Source organism: Muntiacus reevesi, chromosome 9 (genome assembly GCF_963930625.1).
Source record: "Muntiacus reevesi chromosome 9, mMunRee1.1, whole genome shotgun sequence".
Classification (NCBI taxonomy): domain Eukaryota; kingdom Metazoa; phylum Chordata; class Mammalia; order Artiodactyla; family Cervidae; genus Muntiacus; species Muntiacus reevesi.
This window is the reverse complement of record NC_089257.1, coordinates 66,468,260-66,491,107: the sequence shown is the minus strand read 5'-3', so window position 1 is coordinate 66,491,107 and position 22,848 is coordinate 66,468,260. Positions and strand designations below refer to the sequence as shown.

At 38.1% G+C, this 22,848-nt stretch overlaps 1 protein-coding gene across 1 annotated transcript in view; it reads left to right on the top strand.

Annotated features, from left to right (window-relative positions):
* The window catches only part of LOC136174977 (NXPE family member 2-like), a 34,507-nt gene extending 12,539 nt beyond the window's left edge, over positions 1–21,968 (top strand). The window contains exons 3-6 of the mRNA XM_065945271.1: positions 11,209–11,942; positions 17,941–18,002; positions 20,847–21,059; positions 21,433–21,968. Of these exons, the coding sequence (XP_065801343.1) occupies positions 11,209–11,942; positions 17,941–18,002; positions 20,847–21,059; positions 21,433–21,968 (1,545 nt within the window). The remainder of the gene's footprint in view (positions 1–11,208; positions 11,943–17,940; positions 18,003–20,846; positions 21,060–21,432) is intronic.
* Positions 21,969–22,848: the final 880 nt, after the last annotated feature.

Sequence of the window (22,848 nt, the reverse complement as noted above, 5' to 3'; positions counted from 1 at the left end):
TTCTGGCCACAGTTTACAGATATATAGTAAGGATAGTCTTTTTCTGAAAAGATAAAAATCTCAGTTCCAGAAATAGCTATCCCTAAAAAGCCTTTTTTCTCTTCTCTATATGGTAATCTCCCTCTTATCTTTTGAGAACTATATGTCATCAGCTCTGTGAAGCCATTCTTTAAGGGGGAAAAAAAAAGTTTTATTGGGATATAACTCATAAAATATACTACTCATCCATTTAAAATATATAATTCAGTGATTTGGGGTATTAATTATAAAAACTGTGATTAAATAGAACATAAAACTTTAACATTTTAACAATTTTAATGTGTATAACACAATGGCATTAATAACATTTATAATATTGTGCAACCATTGCCACTATCTATTTCTAAAACATTTTTATTGCTCCAAAGAGAAACTCTGTGACCACTAAAGCCCAATTCCCATTTTCCCCTCAGGAAGCCATTTTTAACAGTCTGGGGCCAAGTTTGCAACAATCTCTTTGGAATGCCCTTGTAATTCTACTTACATGTCTTTCAAATTATTCTTTTTGTAATAATAAGTTTATATATTTGTTCTTTTCACTAGATTGGTTTTTCTGGATATACAATCATATCCTCTCATAATTAGTCAGAAATAATTAATTAAATTAAAATTACTATTATTACGATCAGTGAAGGCAAAGAATATCTATGCCATAAGAACCAGCAGACAGAAATCAACACAATATTGTAAAAAAATTATCTTCCAATTTAAAAAAAAGAGCCAGTGGAGTAGATCTTTCTATTCACTTATTTGAATTCTAGATAGACAAAAGAATTTAAAAATCCAGTCATACAAAATATGAAAAAACTGGTTCTAAAGTTTGTGTGGAGAGGCAAAACCCCCAGGGTAGCCAAATCAAGAGTAAAGAACAGAGTCAGAAGCCTGACACTACCTGACTTCAAGACTTACTATAAAGCTTACTATACTTACTGTAAATAGTACATGATCAAGACAGAATGATATTCGTGAAAGAATGATGAACAAATCAGTGAGACAGAGTAGAGACTCCAGAAACAGACCTGCATAAATAAAGTCAACTAATGGTTAACAATAGAGTAAAGACAGTCTTTTCAGTAAATGGTACTGGAACAACTGGTCACCCATCTATGTTTTTGAAAAAAAAACCTAGACAACTTTTCTAAAAATGAAACACTGACCTAAATGTAAAATGTAAAACTACAAAATTTCAAGAGATAACAGGAGAAAATGATACTGACTTCGGGTATGGAGATGACGTTTGAGATATCATAGCAAAGGCACAACCTATAAAGGAAGTAATTCATAAACTGAACTTCTTTAAAAGTAAACTTGTGCCTTATGAAAGGCAAAAGAATGAGAAGACAAGCTGCAGACAGAGAAAATATTTGCATAAGACACATCTGATAAATAAATGTTATCCAAAATATACAAAGAACCCTTTTTTCCCCTCTAGGATTATTTGGCACATTTACACATGAGAAAAGTTAGAAACCACTTGATACGTATATAATACACACACAGAGTAACTGAAGCATCATCTTTGGAATTTGAAATATGAACCTTAGGTAGAGCTGTAGCTGTAGATAGCACATGAGTTTCCAAACTGAAAGATCCTCTTATTTATCTCAAAATTGCCACAGGAGATGCTAGTTGTGTAATATTAAACATCTTCTCCTAAGGGAACACTCTACCATTGCTTAAACATGAAATTTATCTTCACACATATCCTTTGCCAAACCCATTTGAAAAGTCATTTATTTGGAACATTTATTTGATCAATCTAGTTTATAGCCAAAACATCTTCTAGTCCTGTAATCAAAATTTGGAGCATATTTTCCAAGCAGAGCCGGATTCTATACACTATAAGATAAATATGAACTAAAACTTAGTAAGACAACTCACAGTAACCACATCAAGATGAAATGTTCACTGTTAAAGTAGGTCAAAATTGTTTATAAAAAGCACAAAATACATATACATTAAAAAAAGACTTTATGGTAAAAAATAAACCAACTAAGCTTTTAAATTTTTTCCCTTCTTGTCGACCAAAGAATTTCTTCAGTGTGTAGTACAATTTAGTGGTTAAGACTACAGGTTCTAGAGTCACCCTTCCTGCATTTGAATCATACTTCCCACCACTTACTGGCTCGCATCTCTGGCTAAGTTATTTAACTTTCTCAGGGCCTCAGTTTCACTTTCTGTAGAAGAGGGGAAGCAGTTCTACTAGCTTCAAAGGGTTGTCATGAGGCTAAATTAGAAAATCCAATTAAATCAATTAGGACAGCATCCTTTTATAAGCATGCTTATTAGAAGCAAATGTTTTCTATGTGTTGACTGTTCTAATTGTTTAGAATGCAATTCTAACTGGAATGCAAAAGTAGGAAGTCAAAAAACACCTGGAGTAACAGGCGAATTTGTTCTTGGAGTACAAAATGAAACAGGGCAAAGGCTAATAGAGTTCTGCCAAGAGAATGGACTGGTCATAGTAAACACCCTCTTTCAACAACACAAGAGAAGACTCTACACATGGACATCACCAGATGGTCGACAACAAAATCAGATTGATTATATTCTTTGCAGCCAAAGATGGAGAAGCTCTATACAGTCAGCAGAAACAAGACCAGGAGCTGACTGTGCCTCAGATCATGAACTCCTTATTGCCAAATTCAGACTGAAATTGAAGAAAGTGGAGAAAACCACTAGACCATTCGGGTATTACCTAAATCAAATCCCTTATGACTATACAGTGGAAGTGAGAAATAGATTTAAGGGACTAGATCTGATAGACAGAGTGCCTGATGAACTATGGATGGAGGTTCATGACATTGTAGAGGAAACAGGAATCAAGACAATCCCCAAGAAAAGAATAGCAAAAAAGCAAAATGACTGTCTGAGGAGGCCTTACAAACAAATGTGAAAAGAAGAGAAGCGAAAGGCGAAGGAGAAAAGGAAAGATATACCCATTTGAATGCAGAGTTCCAAAGAATAGCAAGGATAGATAAGAAAGCCTTCCTCAGTGATCAATGCAAAGAAATAGAGGGAAACAACAGAATGGGAAAGACTAGAGATCTCTTCAAGAAAATTAGAGATACCAAGGGAACATTTCTTGAAAAGATGGGCTCGATAAAGGACAGAAGTGGTAGGGACCAAACAGAAGCAGAAGGTATTAAGAAGAAGTGGCAAGAATACACAGAAGAATTATACAAAAAAGATCTTCACGACCCAGATAATCATGATAGTGTGATCACTGACCTAGAGCCAGACATCTGGAATGTGAAGTCAAGTCGGCCTTAGGAAGCATCACAACAAACAAAGCTAGCTGAGGTGATGGAATTCCAGTTGAGCTCTTTCAAATCCTAAAAGATGATGCTGTGAAAGTGCTGTACTCAATATTGCTGTACTCAATATTTCCAGCAAATTTGGAAAACTCAGCAGTGGCCACAGGACTGGAGAAGGTCAGTTTTCATTCCAATCCCTAAGAAAGGCAATCCCAAAGAATGCTCAAACTACTGCACAATTGCACTCATCTCACACGCTAGTCAAGTAATGCTCAAAATTCTCCAAGTCAGGCTTCAGCAATACATGAACCATGAACTTCCAGATGTTCAAACTGGTTTTAGAAAAGGCAGAGGAACCTGAGATCAAAGTGCCAACACCTGCTGGATCATCAAAAAAGCAAGAGAGTTCCAGAAAAACATCTATTTCTGCTTTATTGACTATGCCAAAGCCTTTGACTATGTGGATCACAGTAAACTGTGGAAAATTCTGAAAGATATGGGATTACCAGACCACCTGACCTACCTCTTGAGAAACCTGTATGCAGGTTTGGAAGCAACAGTTAGAACTGGGCATGGGACAATAGACTGGTTCCAAATAGGAAAAGGAGAACATCAAGGCTATATATTGTCACCCTGCTTGTTTAACTTATATGCAGAGTCCATCATGAGAAATGCTGGGCTGGAAGGAGCACAAACTGGAATCAAGATTTCCAGGAGAAATATCAATAACCTCAGATATGCAGATGACACCACCCTTATGGCAGAAAGTGAAGAGGAACTAAAGAGCCTCTTGATGAAATTGAAAGAGGAGAGTGAAAGAGTTTGCTTAAAGCTCAACATTCAGAAAACTAAGATCATGGCATCTGGTCCCATCACTTTATGGGAAATAGATGGGGAAACAGTGGCTGACTTTATTTTTCTGGGCTCCAAAATCACTGCAGATGGTGATTGCAGCCATGAAATTAAAAGACGCTTACTCCTTGGAAGAAAAGTTATAACCAACCTAGACAGCATACTGAAAAGCAGAGACATCAGTTTATCAACAAAGGTCCATCTAGTCAAGGCTATGGTTTTTCCAGTAGTCATGTATGGATGTGAAAGTTGAACTATAAAGAAAGCTAAGTGCCAAAGAATTGATACTTTTGAACTATGGTGTTAGAGAAGACTCTTGAGAGTCCCTTGAACTGCAAGAAGATCCAACCAGTCCATCCTAAAGTTGATCAGTCCTGGGTGTTAGTTGGAAGGACTGATGTTGAAGCTGAAACTCCAATACTTTGGATAGCTGATGTGAAGAGCTGACTGATTGGAAAAGATCCTGATGCTGGGAAATATTGAGAGCAGGAGGAGAAGGGAATGACAGAGAAGGAGATGAATGGATGGCATCACCGACTCAATTGACATGGGTTTGGGTGGACTCTGGGAGTTGGTGATGGACAGGGATGCCTGGCGTGCTGCAATTCATGGGGTCGCAAAGAGTCGGACATGACCGAGTGACTGAATTGAACTGAACTGATTATTAATGTATTTAATACCATTGTAATTTCTCACTTTATTTTCTAATTTTCCATTGAAGTCTTCCAACTTAAAAAATTCAGGGGAGATTAGGTGCGTCTTGCTTATATTTCCACATGTCTCCATAGTTAACACAAGGTTGGGTGCATAGCATGGACTCACTACATACTTTATGGAAGGAGGGAGGGAAGGAAAAATGAAGTAGGGAGGAAGGGAAGGAGGGTAAAGGAGGAGGGGAGGATAGGAGAGAAGAGAGATGGGAGAAGAGAGGAAAGAAGAGAAAATAAGGAGTAAAAGAAGTGAAAATGTTTAGTCATGAGTAGAAAACCAATAATAATATGGCATGGTTTCATGATTTGGAGTAGAACTCTTAATAATTTCACAGGTAACTTGACTGTCCTTTATCTAAATCGACTTTTTTGATACTTTTGATATATATGTACAATCACATTGTTTGAATACATTATAGATGTGTTTTTACCTGTGGCTCATTTACATTGATGTGTGGCAGAGGCCAAGACAATATTGTAGGGCAATTGTCTTCCAAAAAAACTTTTTTTCCAAATATTTTAAAGTATTTAATTCATTTGGTTTATACACACACACTGAAAGGTATGAGGGAAGACACAGAATGAAGCATAAATTCATGTAAACAGGCTAATTCGAAGTTTAGCTTTTCAACTTCTTTACCTTAGACCCATCTTCAGCTTTCAGGTTGGTTGGGGTGGTGAGGCCTAAGGCAGCTTCTGAAATTTCTGAGTGGCTCTAGTCAGTACAAGATAGTTCTAATAGTCTTGAGTTATATATACAGTCTACTGAGGCCATCAGATGTCTCACTACTGGATCCTCCAAGCTGGCTCAATGACCAGGGTCTGCCTTTGAGCACTTTGTCAACAGTCAACTTCATGACTGCTCTGACCACATCTGCTTCATCAGCCCTGAAGTCACTCAGTTCATCAAGGACACAGGCAACCCAAGTATTAAAAAATTTTTTTCCATGGGTAGATACTGACCAAGCCATTAGGTGTTAAATTTGTTAATTTAAAACTGCTATATGTTACATGGCAGCTTGGATGGGAGGGGAGTTTGGGGGAGAATGGATACATGTTTTGTATGGCTGAGTTCCTTTCTTATTCATCTGAAACTATCACAACATTATTAATTGACTATACCCCAGTACAAAATTTAAAAAAATTTCTTTTTTGTAAAAAGTGCTATAATTGGGACTTCCTTGGTGGTCCAGTGGCTAAGACTACAGCTCCCGATGCAGGGGACATGAGTTTGATCCCTGGCCAGGAAACTAGATCCTGTGTGCTGCAACTAAGACCCAACGCAGCCAAATAAATAAATAAACAAAATAAATATTTTAAAAGTGCTGTAATCTTTTTTTTTTTTTTTTTTTGTGCTGTAATCTTAATAAGAAGCAATAAAGTTGTTATCCAATTTAAGATGAAAAAAATGGGTGGAGCAATTATTTACCAGATGGTGAAATTATGATCATATATGATAATAAAAAAGAATGAAAATAATGCAATAAAATGTAAAAATAAATTCAAAACAGGTAATAATCCTGCTAATTTAACTAAATCTAATTAGAATGATTATGGGTAGTCTAAGTGATCTAGTTTGGCTGACTAGATTTTTCCTTAGTAAAATAGTCAATTTTTCTTTTGACTTAGTACCTGATAGACTTAGTACAAAGGTACTTGTTTATAATTTGAAATGACATATTTTTCATGATTTTCCAATAGTACTAATTCCTATAGAACCAATACTTTCTCAAAATTTTGCTGTCTACTGAGAGGGTATTTTTATTCACTAAATAAGCATTTTATTTTGTTTAAAAAATAGAATTAAATATTTAGAAAATGAAAGTGTGGAGAACAGTCGAAGATTAAAAGCAATAGAAGTATATCACAAAGGAATTTTTCAGTGCTTTTACAGTAAACATTAAATGCTTCTAAAAATGTCAAGAAGTGACATTTGCAGATAAAAATTTTTTCTGCAAAACTGAGAGATTAAATGTTAAAATGTTTGTTATATAAAGAACTGATGTACCAAGAAATTAAAAAACATTGAAATCAATGAAATCAAAATAAAAAATTGAACAAAGGAAATAAACTATATGGAAGAGAAGAAACACATTATTTCTTATACAGTATTTGAGAGAAAATAAAGCTGAAATACACTAGTATTAAAATAAATGTAATTTAATGAAAGCATTTCCCCTGAAATCAGGAACAAGACAAGGGTGCCCACTCTCACCACTACTATTCAACATAGTCTTGGAAGTTTTGGCCACAGCAATCAGAGCAGAAAAAGAAGTAAAAGGAATCCAGATAGGAAAAGAAGAAGTGAAACTCTCGCTGTTTGCAGATGACATGATCCTCTACATAGAAAACACTAAAGACTCTTCCAGAAAATTACTAGAGCTAATCGATGAATATAGTAAAGTTGCAGGATATAAAATTAACACACAGAAATCCCTAGCATTCCTATATACTGACAATGAAAAAACAGAAAGAGAAATTAAGGAAACAATACCATTCACCATTGCAACAAAAAGAATAAAATACTTAGGAGTATATCTACCTAAAGAAACAAAAGACCTATACATAGAAAACTATAAAACACTGATGAAAGAAATCAAAGAGGACACAAACAGATGGAGAAACATACCGTGTTCATGGATTGGAAGAATCAATATTGTCAAAATGACTATTCTACCCAAAGCAATCTATAGATTCAATGCAATCCCTATCAAGCTACCAACGGTATTTTTCACAGAACTAGAGCAAATAATTTCACAATTTGTATGGAAATACAAAAAACCTCGAATAGCCAAAGTAATCTTGAGAAAGAAGAATGGAACTGGAGGAATCAACCTGCCTGACTTCAGACTCTATTACAAAGCCACAGTCATCAAGACAGTATGGTACTGGCACAAAGACAGAAATATAGATCAATGGAACAGAATAGAAAGCCCAGAGATAAATCCACGAACCTATGGACACCTTATCTTTGACAAAGGAGGCAAGGATATACAATGGAAAAAAGACAACCTCTTTAACAAGTGGTGCTGGGAAAACTGGTCAACCACTTGTAAAAGAATGAAACTAGAACACTTTCTAACACCATACACAAAAATAAACTCAAAATGGATTAAAGATCTAAATGTAAGACCAGAAACTATAAAACTCTTAGAGGAGAACATAGGCAAAACACTCTCCGACATAAATCTCAGAAAGATCCTTTATGGCCCACCTCCCAGAATACTGGAAATAGAAGCAAAACTAAACAAATGTGACCTAATGAAACTTAAAAGCTTCTGCACTACAAAGGAAACTATAAGTAAGGTGAAAAGACAGCCCTCAGATTGAGAGAAAATAATAGCAAATGAAGCAACAGACAAAGGATTAATCTCAAAAATATACAAGCAACTCCTGAAGCTCAATTCCAGAAAAATAAATGACCCAATCAAAAAATGGACCAAAGAACTAAGCAGACATTTCTCCAAAGAAGACATACAGATGCTAACAAACACATGAAAAGATGCTCAACATCACTCATTATTAGAGAAATGAAAATCAAAACCACAATGAGGTACCATTACACGCCAGTCAGGATGGCTGCTATCCAAAAGTCTACAAACAATAAATGCTGGAGAGGGTGTGGAGAAAAGGGGACCCTCTTACACTGTTGGTGGGAATGCAAACTAGTACAGCCACTATGGAAAACAGTGTGGAGATTTCTTAAAAAACTGGAAATAGAACTGCCATATGACCCAGCAATCCCACTTCTGGGCATATACACTGAGGAAACCAGATCTGAAAGAGACACGTGCACCCCAATGTTCATTGCAGCATTGTTTATAACAGCCAGGACATGGAAGCAACCTAGATGCCCATCAGCAGATGAATGGATAAGGAAGCTGTGGTACATATACACCATGGAATATTACTCAGCTGTTAAAAAGAATTCATTTGAATCAGTTCTAATGAGATGGATGAAACTGGAACCCATTATACAGAGTGAAGTAAGCCAGAAAGATAAGACCATTACAGCATACTAACACATATATATGGAATTTAGAAAGATGGTAACGATAACCCTATATGCAAAACAGAAAAAGAGACACAGAAGTACAGAACAGACTTTTGAACTCTGTGGGAGAAGGTGAGGGTGGGATGTTTAGAAAGAACAGCATGTATATTATCTATGGTTAAACAGATCACCGGCCCAGGTGGGATGCATGAGACAAATGCTCAGGCCTGGTGCACTGGGAGGACCCAGAGGAGTCGGGTGGAGAGGGAGGTGGGAGGGGAGATCGGGATGGGGATTACGTGTGACTCTATGGCTGATTCATGTCAATGTATGACAAAACCCACTGAAATGTTGTGAAGTAATTAGCCTCCAACTAAAAAAATAAAATAAAATAAAATAAAATAAATGTAATTTAAAACAATAGTAAGTCTCCATTTTCACCTGTCAACTTTGCAAATAGTTTTAATGACAATGTTTTATAATTTAACCAACAGTATTTAAAGTGACGAATTTTGTAAGGGAAACTTAATTAGCTGAGATATCCAACTCCTTTCTCTTGGTGAGCAGACAGCTATCCAAACTCATCAGTCAGAAGATAGATTTTGTACGATTCTTTTATTCAGTCCACAATCCAATTATTAGCATGTGAAATGCATGCATGCGTGCTAAGTTGCTTCATTTGTGTCTGACTTCTTGCAAGCCCGTGGGCTGTAGCCCACCAGGCTCCTTTGTCCATAGGATTCTCCAGGATTCTTGCCAGGAGAATGGAGTTGCCATGCCCTCATTTAGGAGATCTTCCCAACCTAGTGATTAAACCCACATCTCTTATGCCTCCTGCATTGGCAGGCAGGTTCTTTACCACTAGCGCCACCTGGGAGGCAGAATACGATATATGTGATGTTATATATTGTTTTGGCATAACTAAATCTCTTGTTCCAGAAAAATCTTTGACTATAGTTGCAGTGCTGCCTACTCGCTCAATCGTGTCTGATTCTTTACAATCGCATGGGCTGTAGCCTGACAGGCTCCTCTGTGGAATTTTCCAAGCAAGAATACTGGAGCAGATTGCCATTTCTTACTCTGGGGGTTTTTTCCTGACCCCACCATCAGTACCCTGCACTGCATCTTTATGACAGAGGAAATAAGACATCTGAACTTGAAGCCTTTCTGTACAAATATTAAACAGCAGTTGACTTAAAAAGCAAAACAAAGTAAAATAAAACACAAACAAGCCAATTGAGAAACAAACAGGAGTGGTTTCCTACCCTGGCTTTACCTATGTCATTTTAGGCTACAGCTAAATGTACTTCCTTGAGGCCTGAGAGATTCCTGGAACCTGAATAGACTTTAAACTGGTGGTGATGTTTCCTCCAATTACATCATTGTCCCACAGAAAACATGTATTCACTGTCAGCTAAACAAACTTCTGATTTGATTAACTATGTCCTTCAGTACTCTTGTTACGGAGCAGTGTACTTAACTCACACTTTGCTGCAATGTGGCACGCCAGCTAGTCTTACATATTGCTGGTGGCAATGAAAACTCTTATCTTGAGGATATATATTTGACAGTTAAGAATAGAAGTGTTTATATTCCTTAGTTGACAGATAATTCAATAATGTATGATCTGATATGCCCATCCCTAGAAATCCTTCAAAGAAGTATCCTATGTTTGAAAAGTTGGAAAATATCCAAAAGTAATGTCAAATGGAAGTGAATAGTTATAATCCAATTGTCCAGTATCACTGGCCACAGAATTCATTTTGCATCCTCTTGACAGAGTATCATGCAACCATTAAAACTGATCATGAAAATTATCTAACAATATTAAAATGTTTATAATCCATGGTATTATCTGCAAATATGTGTTAGTACTATATATTTAGTATGATTGCAACTAAATGAATTATATGCATGGAAGGAAAAAGAAAGAGTGGACATAATAATTCAAAAACACCACAAAGAGCAAAGCTTTGGTAAGATCATATTTTTAAAAACATGGTGTTTTCCATATTGCCTATAATATGGCTATATGATTTTCATAAAGAAAAGTAGACCAAGTGAAGAGTTGGTAAAGGGAAATAGTTAAACAGTCAATCATTTGGTAGTATAAAATTATTTCATATATTTAATTTTTAAGCCAATGACTTCTAACAGAAATCATCAGCTGGTAGCTAAGGAAGTCACATTTCACAGAAATTAGTCCTGTGATTCCAAAACTGAAAACTAGTTAGGATCCATTTTTTATCTGTGTGATTCTATCAGTTGAAATATATATAAATTAACCCATAATAGTTCATTTTGAAAAGCAAGCCATATTATTTGCTGATAATATATCCTTTTTTCAATACTTCAGTTCTTGTTCAGCTTGAGAAATTCTATTTCTCTGGATCATTGGAACATATTCAGGAATTCCACCGACCCGGAAGCCCCACCAAATCCAGAAATTTCACCAGCAGAGACTGAGCTGAGGATAAAGAGGATCGTGGAGAAACTAGACCAGCTGATCCCACCCAGACCCTTCACCAACGTGAGCTCCACCAGCAGCGCCACACACAGCAGAGCCACCCTCCTCAGCCCCCGAGACACATACTGCAGGGGGGACCGGCTGGACGTCCTGCTGGAGGTGAGGGACCACTTGGGGCGCAGGAAGGAATATGGTGGGGATTTCCTCAGGGCCAGGGTGTCCTCCCCAGCCCTGAAGGCGGGTGCTTCTGGAAAGGTGACAGACTTCAACAACGGCACCTACCTCGTGAGCTTCACCCTGTTCTGGGAGGGCCGGGTGTCCCTGTCTGTCCTGCTCATCCACCCCAGCGAAGGGGTGTCGGCTCTCTGGAGGGCCAGGAACCAAGGCTACGACAGGGTGAACTTCACAGGCCAGTTTGCTAACGGCTCCTCCCCAGTATTCTCTAAATGTGGCCTGACCCTTCACACCAGTGCGGAACTCTGCGAGTACTCGGACTCTCGCGACCAGGAAGCCTTCTACTGCTTGAAGCCTCCCCAAGTTCCCTGTGAGGCGCTGACCCACGTGACCACCAGGAATGCAAACGTGTCCTATATTAGACGGAAAGAATGGGCTCTTTTTGACAGGTAAACAGCCTTCAAATATTATTATTCATACAAAGAGGGAGACTTAGGTTCAGACCAACTCTGCTTAATAATTTTTCATAATCAAGCTCCCTTAAGTCAATTGTGTTGACTAGGTTATAATCAGAGTCAGTAGGGATGGTAATATATTAACAGGGTCCCAAATAGCTCACCTCCTCAACTGTGGTTTTAGTCATCCTGAACTATTTGTAAAAAGAGTATAACCCATGAAGCAATTTCTATAGGTCTATAGTTCTCCATGGCTTGCCATAGTTTCAGATTCAGTAATTTTCTGGAGACTAACATTTTCTATGATGTATTCCATGAGATGCCATTCCTAGAGAGTGTTAATAGATGCTATGCAAAAACAAAGACAAAAATAGAACAACAATGACAAAAAACCCCCAAACAAACCAACAAAAAACCCACAGGGAGTGAATGTTATCATTATTTGGTCTACCTCACCCTTTACATCAAATAACTCACAAAATCCCATGAATTGTACCTTTCAAATACTTCCTGAACCCAGCCATTTCACGCCATTGCTGTTCCCTCAGTCCTTGTATAAACTATCATCCCGCCTCAGATTATTGCAGCAATCTCCAGAGATGTTTCCTTGCTCACAGCCTGGTTTCCTTCCTATCCATACTGTATTCAGACCAGTGTTTTACTTTTCCTTCCCTAAAATCCTTAGTAAGATCCCATTCCTCTAAGGATGAAATCTAAACTCTTTAGTATGTTTACAAGGACTTGTCTCTCTCTGAAGCCGCTTATCTCACCTTTCAGCTACCTTGCTCTCTGTCAGTCAAATTGAACTCCTTTAACTATACAAAAGGACCATGCTGTCTCTCAGCTCTGGCATTTCACGAGCCTGCATCTAAATATCATTTCTGCTTTGTTTGGGTAAACTTCTGCTGCTGCTGCTAAGTCGCTTCAGTCGTGTCCGACTCTGTGTGACCCCATAGGTGGCAGCCCACCAGGCTCTGCTGTCCCTGGGATTATTCAGGCAAGAACCCTGGAGTTGGTTGCCATTTCCTTCTCCAATGCATGAAAGTGAAGTCGCTCAGTCCTGTCTGACTCTTTTCGACCTCACGGACTGTAGCCTACCAGACTCCTTCATCCATGGGATTTTCCAGGCAAAAGTACTGGAGTGGGTTGCCATTGCCTTCTCCATTTGGGTAAACTGCTAGTCTCATATTCTTCCATTGTATTCTATTCTCCCTCAATCAAAATACTCATTATACTATTAAATTTCGGATAAATATTTTATATCTTCTGCCAAGCTGTAAGCTCTGTGACCCAATAACTGTGACTATTGGATTGGCTAAAATGTTCACTTGGGTTTTTCTGTAACATCTTATGGAAAAACCCAAATGAACCTTTTGGCCAATCAAACTTTTTTCAACATTTATTCATTCAATTTGTAAATAATTCTCACTTTCTATATTCCAGACATAGCTCTAGGTGTTGAGAATTTAACACCTAATTAACCCTAATTAATTCTGGGCTGGAGTAGAAAGACAGCAAAGACATTTGTAACATAAAGTCATCAGAATAAGATTTTATTTATTTATTTATTTATTAGTTGGAGACTAATTACTTCACAACATTTCAGTGGGTTTTGTCATACATTGACATGAATCAGCCATAGAGTTACACGTATTCCCCATCCCGATCCCCCATCCCACCTCCCTCTCCACCCGATTCCTCTGGGTCCTCCCAGTGCACCAGACCCGAGCACTTGTCTCATGCATCCCACCTGGGCTGGTGATCTGTTTCACCATAGATAATATACATGCTGTTCTTTCGAAACATCCCACCCTCACCTTCTCCCACAGAGTTCAAAAGTCTGTTCTGTACTTCTGTGTCTCTTTTTCTGTTTTGCATATAGGGTTATCGTTACCATCTTTCTAAATTCCATATATATGTGTTAGTATGCTGTAATGTTCTTTATCTTTCTGGCTTACTTCACTCTGTATAATTGGCTCCAGAATAAGATTTTAATGTGATAGTGAATATATTTTAAAAGCATGGTCAGGTGAGTATCTTGAGCAGCAACCTGAGAATGGGTTACTTGAACAGCAGCCTGAATGAAGTGAGGAAGTGAGCCACGTGCATTTGAGGGGAACACTATTTCAAGAAGGGGACTAGAACCTGAAGCAACAGCATGCTGGAATCTTCCAGGAACATGAAGGGGACAATCAAGGTTGGAATGCAGTGAATGAAGGGAAAAGGGGTTCCAGCAAGTAGGTAGAGCCTTGGAATATCTGTTGACTTTAGTGTCTATTCCTTCAAATCAGATAGAACACGAAACACTTCCCAAAATTATTTGACTATAGACCACCTACTTAATGGATTATCTTAAGGGGTTGTGGTTCTATAGTAAATGCTGCTGCAGAATGGCCTTGGTTTTCTAAAACATGTTCAGAAAAGTAATTTGAATAGCATAATATCCTGGAAATTCAAGTTCAAATCCAATTCAAGCTTTATGATGACACACGGGGAGGGGGCAGGATACAACAGACCCTACCTGGCTATAAGGTTTCCCTTCCACGCCTAGGTTGCCTTTATTTCTTTTTGTTTTCCTGGTCAAGGTTTGAAAAAATCCATTGATCTTATAGCTCATCCAAAAAAGGCTGGACTTTTTCAAATAAATATTATGCTAATAACTAAAGGACGCATAATCATGGAGACATAAAGGCCTAAATAATCACAAAAGTGTAGAGACCTTCCTGCCTTGAAGGTCTCCAAACCACATCTCAGCTCTATGCGCAGAGATTACCTGTGCTGATTCCGTATTTCCTGTTCACTACATCTGCTCCCTCTTGAGAAAATGGTCCTCCTTGCAGTTTGGGATCGGGGAGCTCTCCTTGCACTTTCTCCTGTCTGCTCTCAGGAATGCTAAGTTCTGGGTCTGGCAGGTCTGCAGATCTGTATTTTGGATCTAACCATACTTCTCAAGTGAGCTATGTTCATGACAATAATCTGCCTGACTCCATTTTACTTCCCAAAGGACATATTTACTTCCTCCATACCCTGCTCTATTCAAACCATTTATCCCTCCCTCCCTCACCACACACCCCTCCCCTCTCCCCTGCCCATCAATGCATAGAAGTAGAGATATGAATCTGTTCACAGGTGTAGTTGAGTTCATAGGTGATTCCGAATCCATGAACTCTCATGCATCATTCTCTCACTAAGATCAAGGGCCCCTTCTTAGGCCCAAGCCAGGTTCTGTGGCATCTTCCTTTCCCAGAAGTCCAGGGACTAAGCCTATTTCTCTTTCATTTGTCACATAATATTAACAGATACATTTTCCTACCAAGGTCCTCTCTCCCAACACTGGCTGCAGAATCAGATGCTCCCTCCTCAGATACTCAATTCTTCGAAGTTAAAAAAAAGTTATTTTCTTCTTAATTTAAGAGTTTTATTGATAACCATGATGGAAATATAAGCAAAGGTGTTGTTGTATGAGAAGACATCATACAGGCAGCAAGTTGTTGACAATTCTTTCCATTTCTGTTATATTTCTATATTGCTATCAAATTCATTCAATCCTTCTGTGGGTGGAAGGGACGATTATAGACTCTCTTCTGAAATGTAATACACAGACACACTCAAGAATACTAAGACAAGGCACACCGAAATGAATGTCTTCTTACCACGAGTACATGTTTTTAATCCTAATTTTAATGGCTCATCACAGTTTGGCTTTGGTAACCAAATTTACAAGGTAGCCAGATATTGGTCTCTTTTGTCAACTTCAAACTTACCTGGAATGGATATGGGAAAAGCAATGTTTCAAGTTTCCCATTGAGACAAAGTTTAATTTGTGCCACAGGTAAGTCTCATAGGATCCTCAGTAAGATACTCTGGAGTGACTATGCCCATTTCACTTTTGTGGAATTTAATCACAGACATATTAAAGAGCTTTGCCAATGTAGGCTGCATCTAGTAAGTGGGAGAGTCAGAATTGGAATCCCAACATACTCTATTCTGGTTACTTCCCTGGTGGCATAATGGTAAAAGAATCTGCCGGCCAATGCAGGAGATGCAGGAGACACGGATCCAATGCCTGGGTTGGGAAGATCCACTGGAGGAGGCAATGGCAATCCACTCCAGTATTCTTGCTTGGAGAATTCCCATGGACAGAGGAGCCTGGCGGGCTATGGTCCATAGGGTTGCAAAGAGTTAGCATGACTGAAGTGCCTTGGCACACATGCACAAGCCCTATTTGCAAGGAGATAATAGAGAACAGGAAATTTCCTGGAGGATGTGTGAAGGAGAAGAGTGTATGGAGGAGAGGCTGGACAAGGAGGTTTTATCTTTCCTCCTGGATAAGGAGGAGTCATCTTCCCATGACTTTCCATCATCAACCTACAGTTGACGACCTTGGCTCTTATCCTGTAGGTTGATGATGGAAAGTCATGGAAAGATTTTGTGTCGAGGAGCAAAACAGGCAGCATACAGGATGTATTTAGGTGGCATAACCCGAAAGGGCATAAAGACAATATTATAACAATCTAGGATGTAGTTCTCTGATGTCCGTGTGTCAACAGCGTCTGCATCACTTGAGAGTTTTGTTAGAAATCCAAATCTGAGAACCCCACCCCAGAACTATTTTTCTCTAGTGTTATTGAGGTATGATTGACAAATAAAAGTTGTATATTATTAAGGTTACAACATGACGTTTTGAGACATGTATGTGTTGTAAAATTTCTCAGGTGGTGCTAGTGGTAAAGAAACTGCCTGCCAATACAGGAGACATAAGAGAGGTGGGTTCGATCCCTGTGTCAGGAAGATCCCCTGGAGGAAGGCATGGCAACCCACTCCCACATTCTTGCCTGGAGAACTCCATGGACAGAGGAGCCTGGTAGGCTATATAGTCCATGAGGTCACGGAGAGTTGGACACAACTGAAGCAACTTAGCCAGCATGCATGCGTATGTTGTAAAACGATTACTAAAATCAAGCTGATTAACATATCCATCATCTCACACATAGTTTACATTTTTGTCTTTATGGTGAGAACACTTTATATCTACTCTCTTAGCAGATGTCAAGTATACACTTATTAACTATATTCACCATTCTGTACATTAGATCCCCAGATCTTAGTCATCTTAAAACTGAAAGTTTGTATCCCTTAACCAACGTCTCCCAACTTCCCCAACCCTAAACTCCTCAACATTTTGCTTTCTGTTTCTATTCTCTCTGTGCTGTGCTTAGTCACTGAGTCGTGTCCGACTCTTTGTGACCCCATAGACTGTAGCCCACCAGGCTCTGCTGTCTGTGGGATTTCCCAGGCAAGAACACTGGAGTGGGCTGCCATTTGCTTTTCCATATCTGGCTTATTTTATTTAGCAAAATGGTCTCTAGAGTCATCCATATTGTTGTAAATGGCAGGACTTTCTTAAGGCTGAGCAATATTTCACTGTACATATAAACCATATTTTTCTTTATCTATTTATCCACTGATAGACACTTAGGTTGTTCCCATATCACGGCTATTGCCAATAATGCTCCCATGACCACAGAACTACAGATATCTCTTCAAGTTTGCAGAACTCTTATATCAGAAGCTCTGAAGATGAAGCCCAGCGATCTGAGTTACAACAAGCACTCTAGATGATTCTGATGCAAACTCGAAATAGAGAAGTACTCGCCTAGGAAAATATCCATGAAGGACTAAATTACTACGAATGCTAAATGTGGTCAAAAATAATTTGGATGGTAAAATCAAAGAGATTCATACTTGATTATTTGTACATACAAGGTGAGTGACTCTCTGGATCTCTGGATTCCTATCATTAGTGGGAGAACAGTTTTACAGAATCCTGGCCTGTTTACTTTCTGCATAATATCTAAAATATATCAAAATAAAGAAAACATGTATTTACAGAGAGTTGAGAGTGGTTTGATCTTTCTAAGTCCCCTGTGATCTGTTCTTACTTTAATATCTCAACTGTTATCAGGCTAATTTATTTTCTCGTTTCTTGAAGGTCCAACGTGGGAGTTGAAATAATGAAGAACTTTGCCTCCATCAAGGTCTTAGCATGTGGCAGTAAGTCTGTTGTGTTAAAAATTTATCCATTTAATGGATATCCTTACTTTAAGAGATATTTATTGAACATTAACCATTTCAATCTTTCATTTCCTGGGATAAATAGTATTAATCATCTTGGGCTTTGCAGAAGGGGTTTTATTCTTGGAAATTATTTTCATATAAATTTAAACCAATTTTCATCTTGAGCCAACTATAAAAGGCTAGGCAACCCTTCATTTCAGCTGCTTTCTCTCAAAATGTGCAGGTTATTTGTATTTGTATTTCAACTTGGGATTTGTTCCTGAAAAACCAATAATTGGGTACTGGTGAAAATATCTCAAATGAACTACAGAGCTTGGAAACTTCTTTGATGGTTTCTAATCTCACTTTCAGCCAAACCATCTCAGTTAAAGTTGTATAAACTAAAATTCCTGTGGATTTCTTTCAGTTTTTTCACATAAACTTCAGTGGTCAATTCAAAGCCATCTCAGTTATCAAAGCGATGTTTCTACTATACTGAAATTAAAGTGAACTTCAAAGAAGCAAATTACTTCCATTTTAACAGTCAATAGGGTATACATCTATCCACTGCCCTTTTCTCATGTATTCAGAAAATGTTTATTGAGGACCTACTATAGGCAAAGAACTTTGCTAAACCCTGTGGGGATATAAATAAACCAGAAACCCAGATCTAAAGCTCATGGGCTCTGGGTGAAAGATAGATTCCTTCCCTGCCATGGCAACCATCATCCATACCTAATTTTTACATCAGTGAAAGTTCTTTGATTCTTAAGGCCAATTAATTTATAACACTCCTGCTTGGTTTCCCTCTTGCCTAGATAGTAATTTCTAGTAAAGTCTTATAAGATGGTGTGTTCCTAAACATATATCCCAAATCCGAGCAATGTAGGTAGATAAAAAAAGATGTAGTTTTAAAAAAATGATGTATTTTATTCTTTTTGTTGCAATGGTGAATGGTATTGTTTCCTTAATTTCTCTTTCTGTTTTTTCATTGTTAGTATATAGGAATGCAAGGGATTTCTGTGTACTAATTTTATATCCTGCAACTTTACTATATTCATTGATTAGCTCTAGTAATTTTCTGGAAGAGTCTTTAGTGTTTTCTATGTAGAGGATCATGTCATCTGCAAACAGCGAGAGTTTCACTTCTTCTTTTCCTATCTGGATTCCTTTTACGTCTTTTTCTGCTCTGATTGCTGTGGCCAAAACTTCCAACACTATGTTGAATGGTGAGAGTGGGCACCACTATGTTGAGTGGTGAGAGTGGGCATCCTTGTCTTGTTCCTGATTTCAGAGGAAACACTTTCAATTTTTCACCATTGAGGGTGATGCTTGCTCTGGGTTTGTCGTATTTATTGGCTGCACTGGGCCTTCGTTGCTGCACATGGGCTTTCTCTAGTTGTGATGAACAGAGGCTACCCCTCCTTGTGTGCATGGGCTTCTCATTGTGGTGGCTTCTCTTGTTGTAGAGTACAGTCTATAGTAGTTGTGGCTCTTGGGCTTAGTTGCTCTGTGGCATGTGGCATCTTTTCGGGCCAGGGACTGAACGCTGTCACCTGCGTTGGCATGTGGATTCTTAACCACTGGACCACCAGAGAAGTCCCAAGATTTTTTTCTAGCTTATTTATATATTTTAATTGGAGGACAATTACAATATCGTGATGTGGCTGATTCATGTTGATGTATGCCAAGATGGGTTTTAAAGTGGCAAAGGATAAAAATGGCTCAGTCACACATGGATGGAAAGATTTTTATATGAATCAGTGAGTTCAGCTTAGGCCACTTTTGAGTTGGAATATTTGGACTTCTCAGGTGACTCAGATGATAAAAAATCCACCAGCAATGTAGGAGACCTGGGTTCCCTCTCTGGGTTGGGAAGATCCCCTGGAGGAGGGCATGGCAACCCACACCAGTATTCATGCCTGGAGAATCTCCACTGACAGCGGACAGAGTTGGACATGACTGAGCGACTAAGCACTGCAAAGTGGAATATTCAGAAAAACCATTTCGTGTTCTTCTCTTTTTCTGCACTAGTCAGACCACACAGAATATTAAATTCAGTTATGGGCACAAGGAAGAAACAATGAAGGAGTTTTCTGTGAGCTAGAAAACATGGTTCTGATATATACAGAATAACAAGCAGTAGCCACTTCGTAAATGTGTTCAAACTTTCTCCATGGGTAAGTAGTTTGAGGAAGAGATGTCCAGTCCTTCCTGGACAGTGTCATGGGAATGATATTCAGCTGGACTGCTGATTCCTGCTTGTTACCACCACGCATTTCTCCCTCAGTTTTGGCTAGCTATCTCACAACTGCATGGCCTTAGGAACAACATGAAGCCCTGGAAAACGTTGAAAATTCACAAGGGAAAAATCTAACCCCACTCTATGTGTGTGTATGCTCGGTCATCCAGTCGTGTCTAACTCTTTGAGACCCTATGGATTGTAGCCCTCAAGGCTCCTCTGTCCACGGGATTTTCCAGGCAAGAATACTGGAGTGGATTGCCATTTTCTACTTAAAGGGATCTTCCCAACCCAGGGGTCGAACCTGTGTCTCTTGTGTCTCCTGCGCTGGCAGGCAGATTCTTTACCACTAATCCACCTGGGAAGCCCCAACCCCATTCTAGGGACTACCATTCATTATTGAGATTATTCAAAAGTGATAAATTTTAAGCCATCCTTTTAACATGATCTTGTTAGGTAAATATTTGGGAATAAGACAGGAGAGCAGCAATAGAGAAGGGTGGAGGGAAAGGGGGAAACAGAGAAAGAAAATGAAGAAACTGTCTTTGAAATAATTTGTGATAATAAAAATTGCTGATTGTGGGAATTCTTATCACCAGAGAGTAAGAACGTAACAAAATGTCAGCTCGGCATGAAGAGTCCTTTCCCCAGTGGTTATACTCTGAAAAGAAAGTGGATTGCAGCATTTTGTAAACAGAGAGAATTAAGTGAAACAAAAACTATAAATGACTGCTTGAATAGAAAACTTATTTACCTAATGGGAGATTCAACACTGCGTCAGTGGATTCAATATTTACCAAAAATGGTAAAAAGTATGTGTCTTATTTTGAAACTATAGTTGCCGTCAGAGGTTATTTTGATAATAGAAGTCTTCATTTTCCTTTTCTAATGTTAACTATTTTTTAAAATGTGTCAAACCTTTGGATTTGGGCCTTTAATCAAAAGTTAAATTTTATCTTTTCATTCTCAAATATCAACATTTTCTTCCTCTTTCTTTATTCTGGTAATAATTTCACAATTTTGTTAAGATTTTAATGCATTTGGTAAAGTTCTCTTCTTCCCATAGGCAGCAATGTTTTTTTAGTTAGAAGTGATCTTGGTCAGAATTTTATAAATACGTGCATCTAAAATTTATATCCTTATTTTCCTTTTGTTAAAAGTTATTGGTTTTTTTTCCCCCATCAGCCTTAAAATATTTTGATCTTCATGGAGTTGGGCCCTTTAAAACACATGTGCTTCTGGATGCTGAAAGACATACTTTGATTCAGTGGAAAAAGCATGGTCATCCATTTATTACCCAAAGTCTGTTCTCGGTAAAGGATGATAATTATATCCCACGGGAAATTGACCGGATAGCAGGAGACAAGGACACCGCCATTGTTATCACTCTTGGTCAGCACTTGAGACCCTTCCCCATCAAAATTTTTATCCGTAGGGCCATCAACATTCAAAAGGCCATAGAACGACTATTCTTGCGAAGCCCAGAGACCAAGGTGATACTGAAAACTGAAAACACTAGGAGGATGTTTGATAATGCAGAGATGTTTAGTGATTTTCACGGTTATATTCAGAATCTTATCATGAGGGATATTTTCATGGATCTCAATGTGGGTGTTATTGATGCCTGGGACATGACTATTGCTGATAGCACTGATAATATCCATCCTCCTGATTACGTGATTGAAAATCAGATCAACATGTTCTTAAACTACATTTGCTAGAGGAAAAATACAGCAACAACAAAAAAACCCAGTGCTAGCCATTCTCTGTAGATGACCTCACTTATACTGCAAGGGTAGTTTAATACAATCCAAGGTATGGAGGACACAAAATTTAAAAGTTACTGTTGAAATAAACATAATTTAAAATTTACCACTTAAACCATTTTATGAGTACAATTTCGTGGCATTAATAACATTCACAATATTGTGTAAGCACCATCATGATCCCAGATATTTTTTATCATCCCAAACAGAAACTTTGTATCTATTGATTAATAATTTCCCAACTGCTCTTACCCCCAGATAACTACCGTTCTACTTTCTGTCTCTATGAATTAAACCATTCTAGGTAGCTCATATAAGTGGAATTATATAGTATTTTCCCATTGTACTGGCTTATTTCATTTAGTACAATATCTTTTGAGTTTCATCCATGTTGTAGCATGTGTCAGAATTTCCTTCCATTTTTGCAGATGAAAAAATTCCATTGTTTTATGTATATACACATTTTGTCTTTCCAGGCATCTGTTGATGGGGATAGTTGGGTTGTTTCCATCTTTTGGATATTGTGAGTAATACTGCTATGAAGAGGAAACCAAATTTAAAGGATTGTTTATAGTGCTGAGTGTGATGACAGAACAGCAAAAGATCATCATTCATAGTTTAATTGTAGGAAATATAAGGCCTGGAAATGAGCAGTCTAAATGACTAAAGTTTAGAGAAGTTTAGAGAAAATGTGAAATATAGAAGACAACTTAGTGTAATCGTAATAGCAGTCTTTGTGCTTAAGATAATTATTTGAAATTTGTTAGCCAGTTGTTCTCTAGATTTCAGTAAGAATCAGGAATCACAGTCCAAACCTGCAAACTCATTGAGAGAA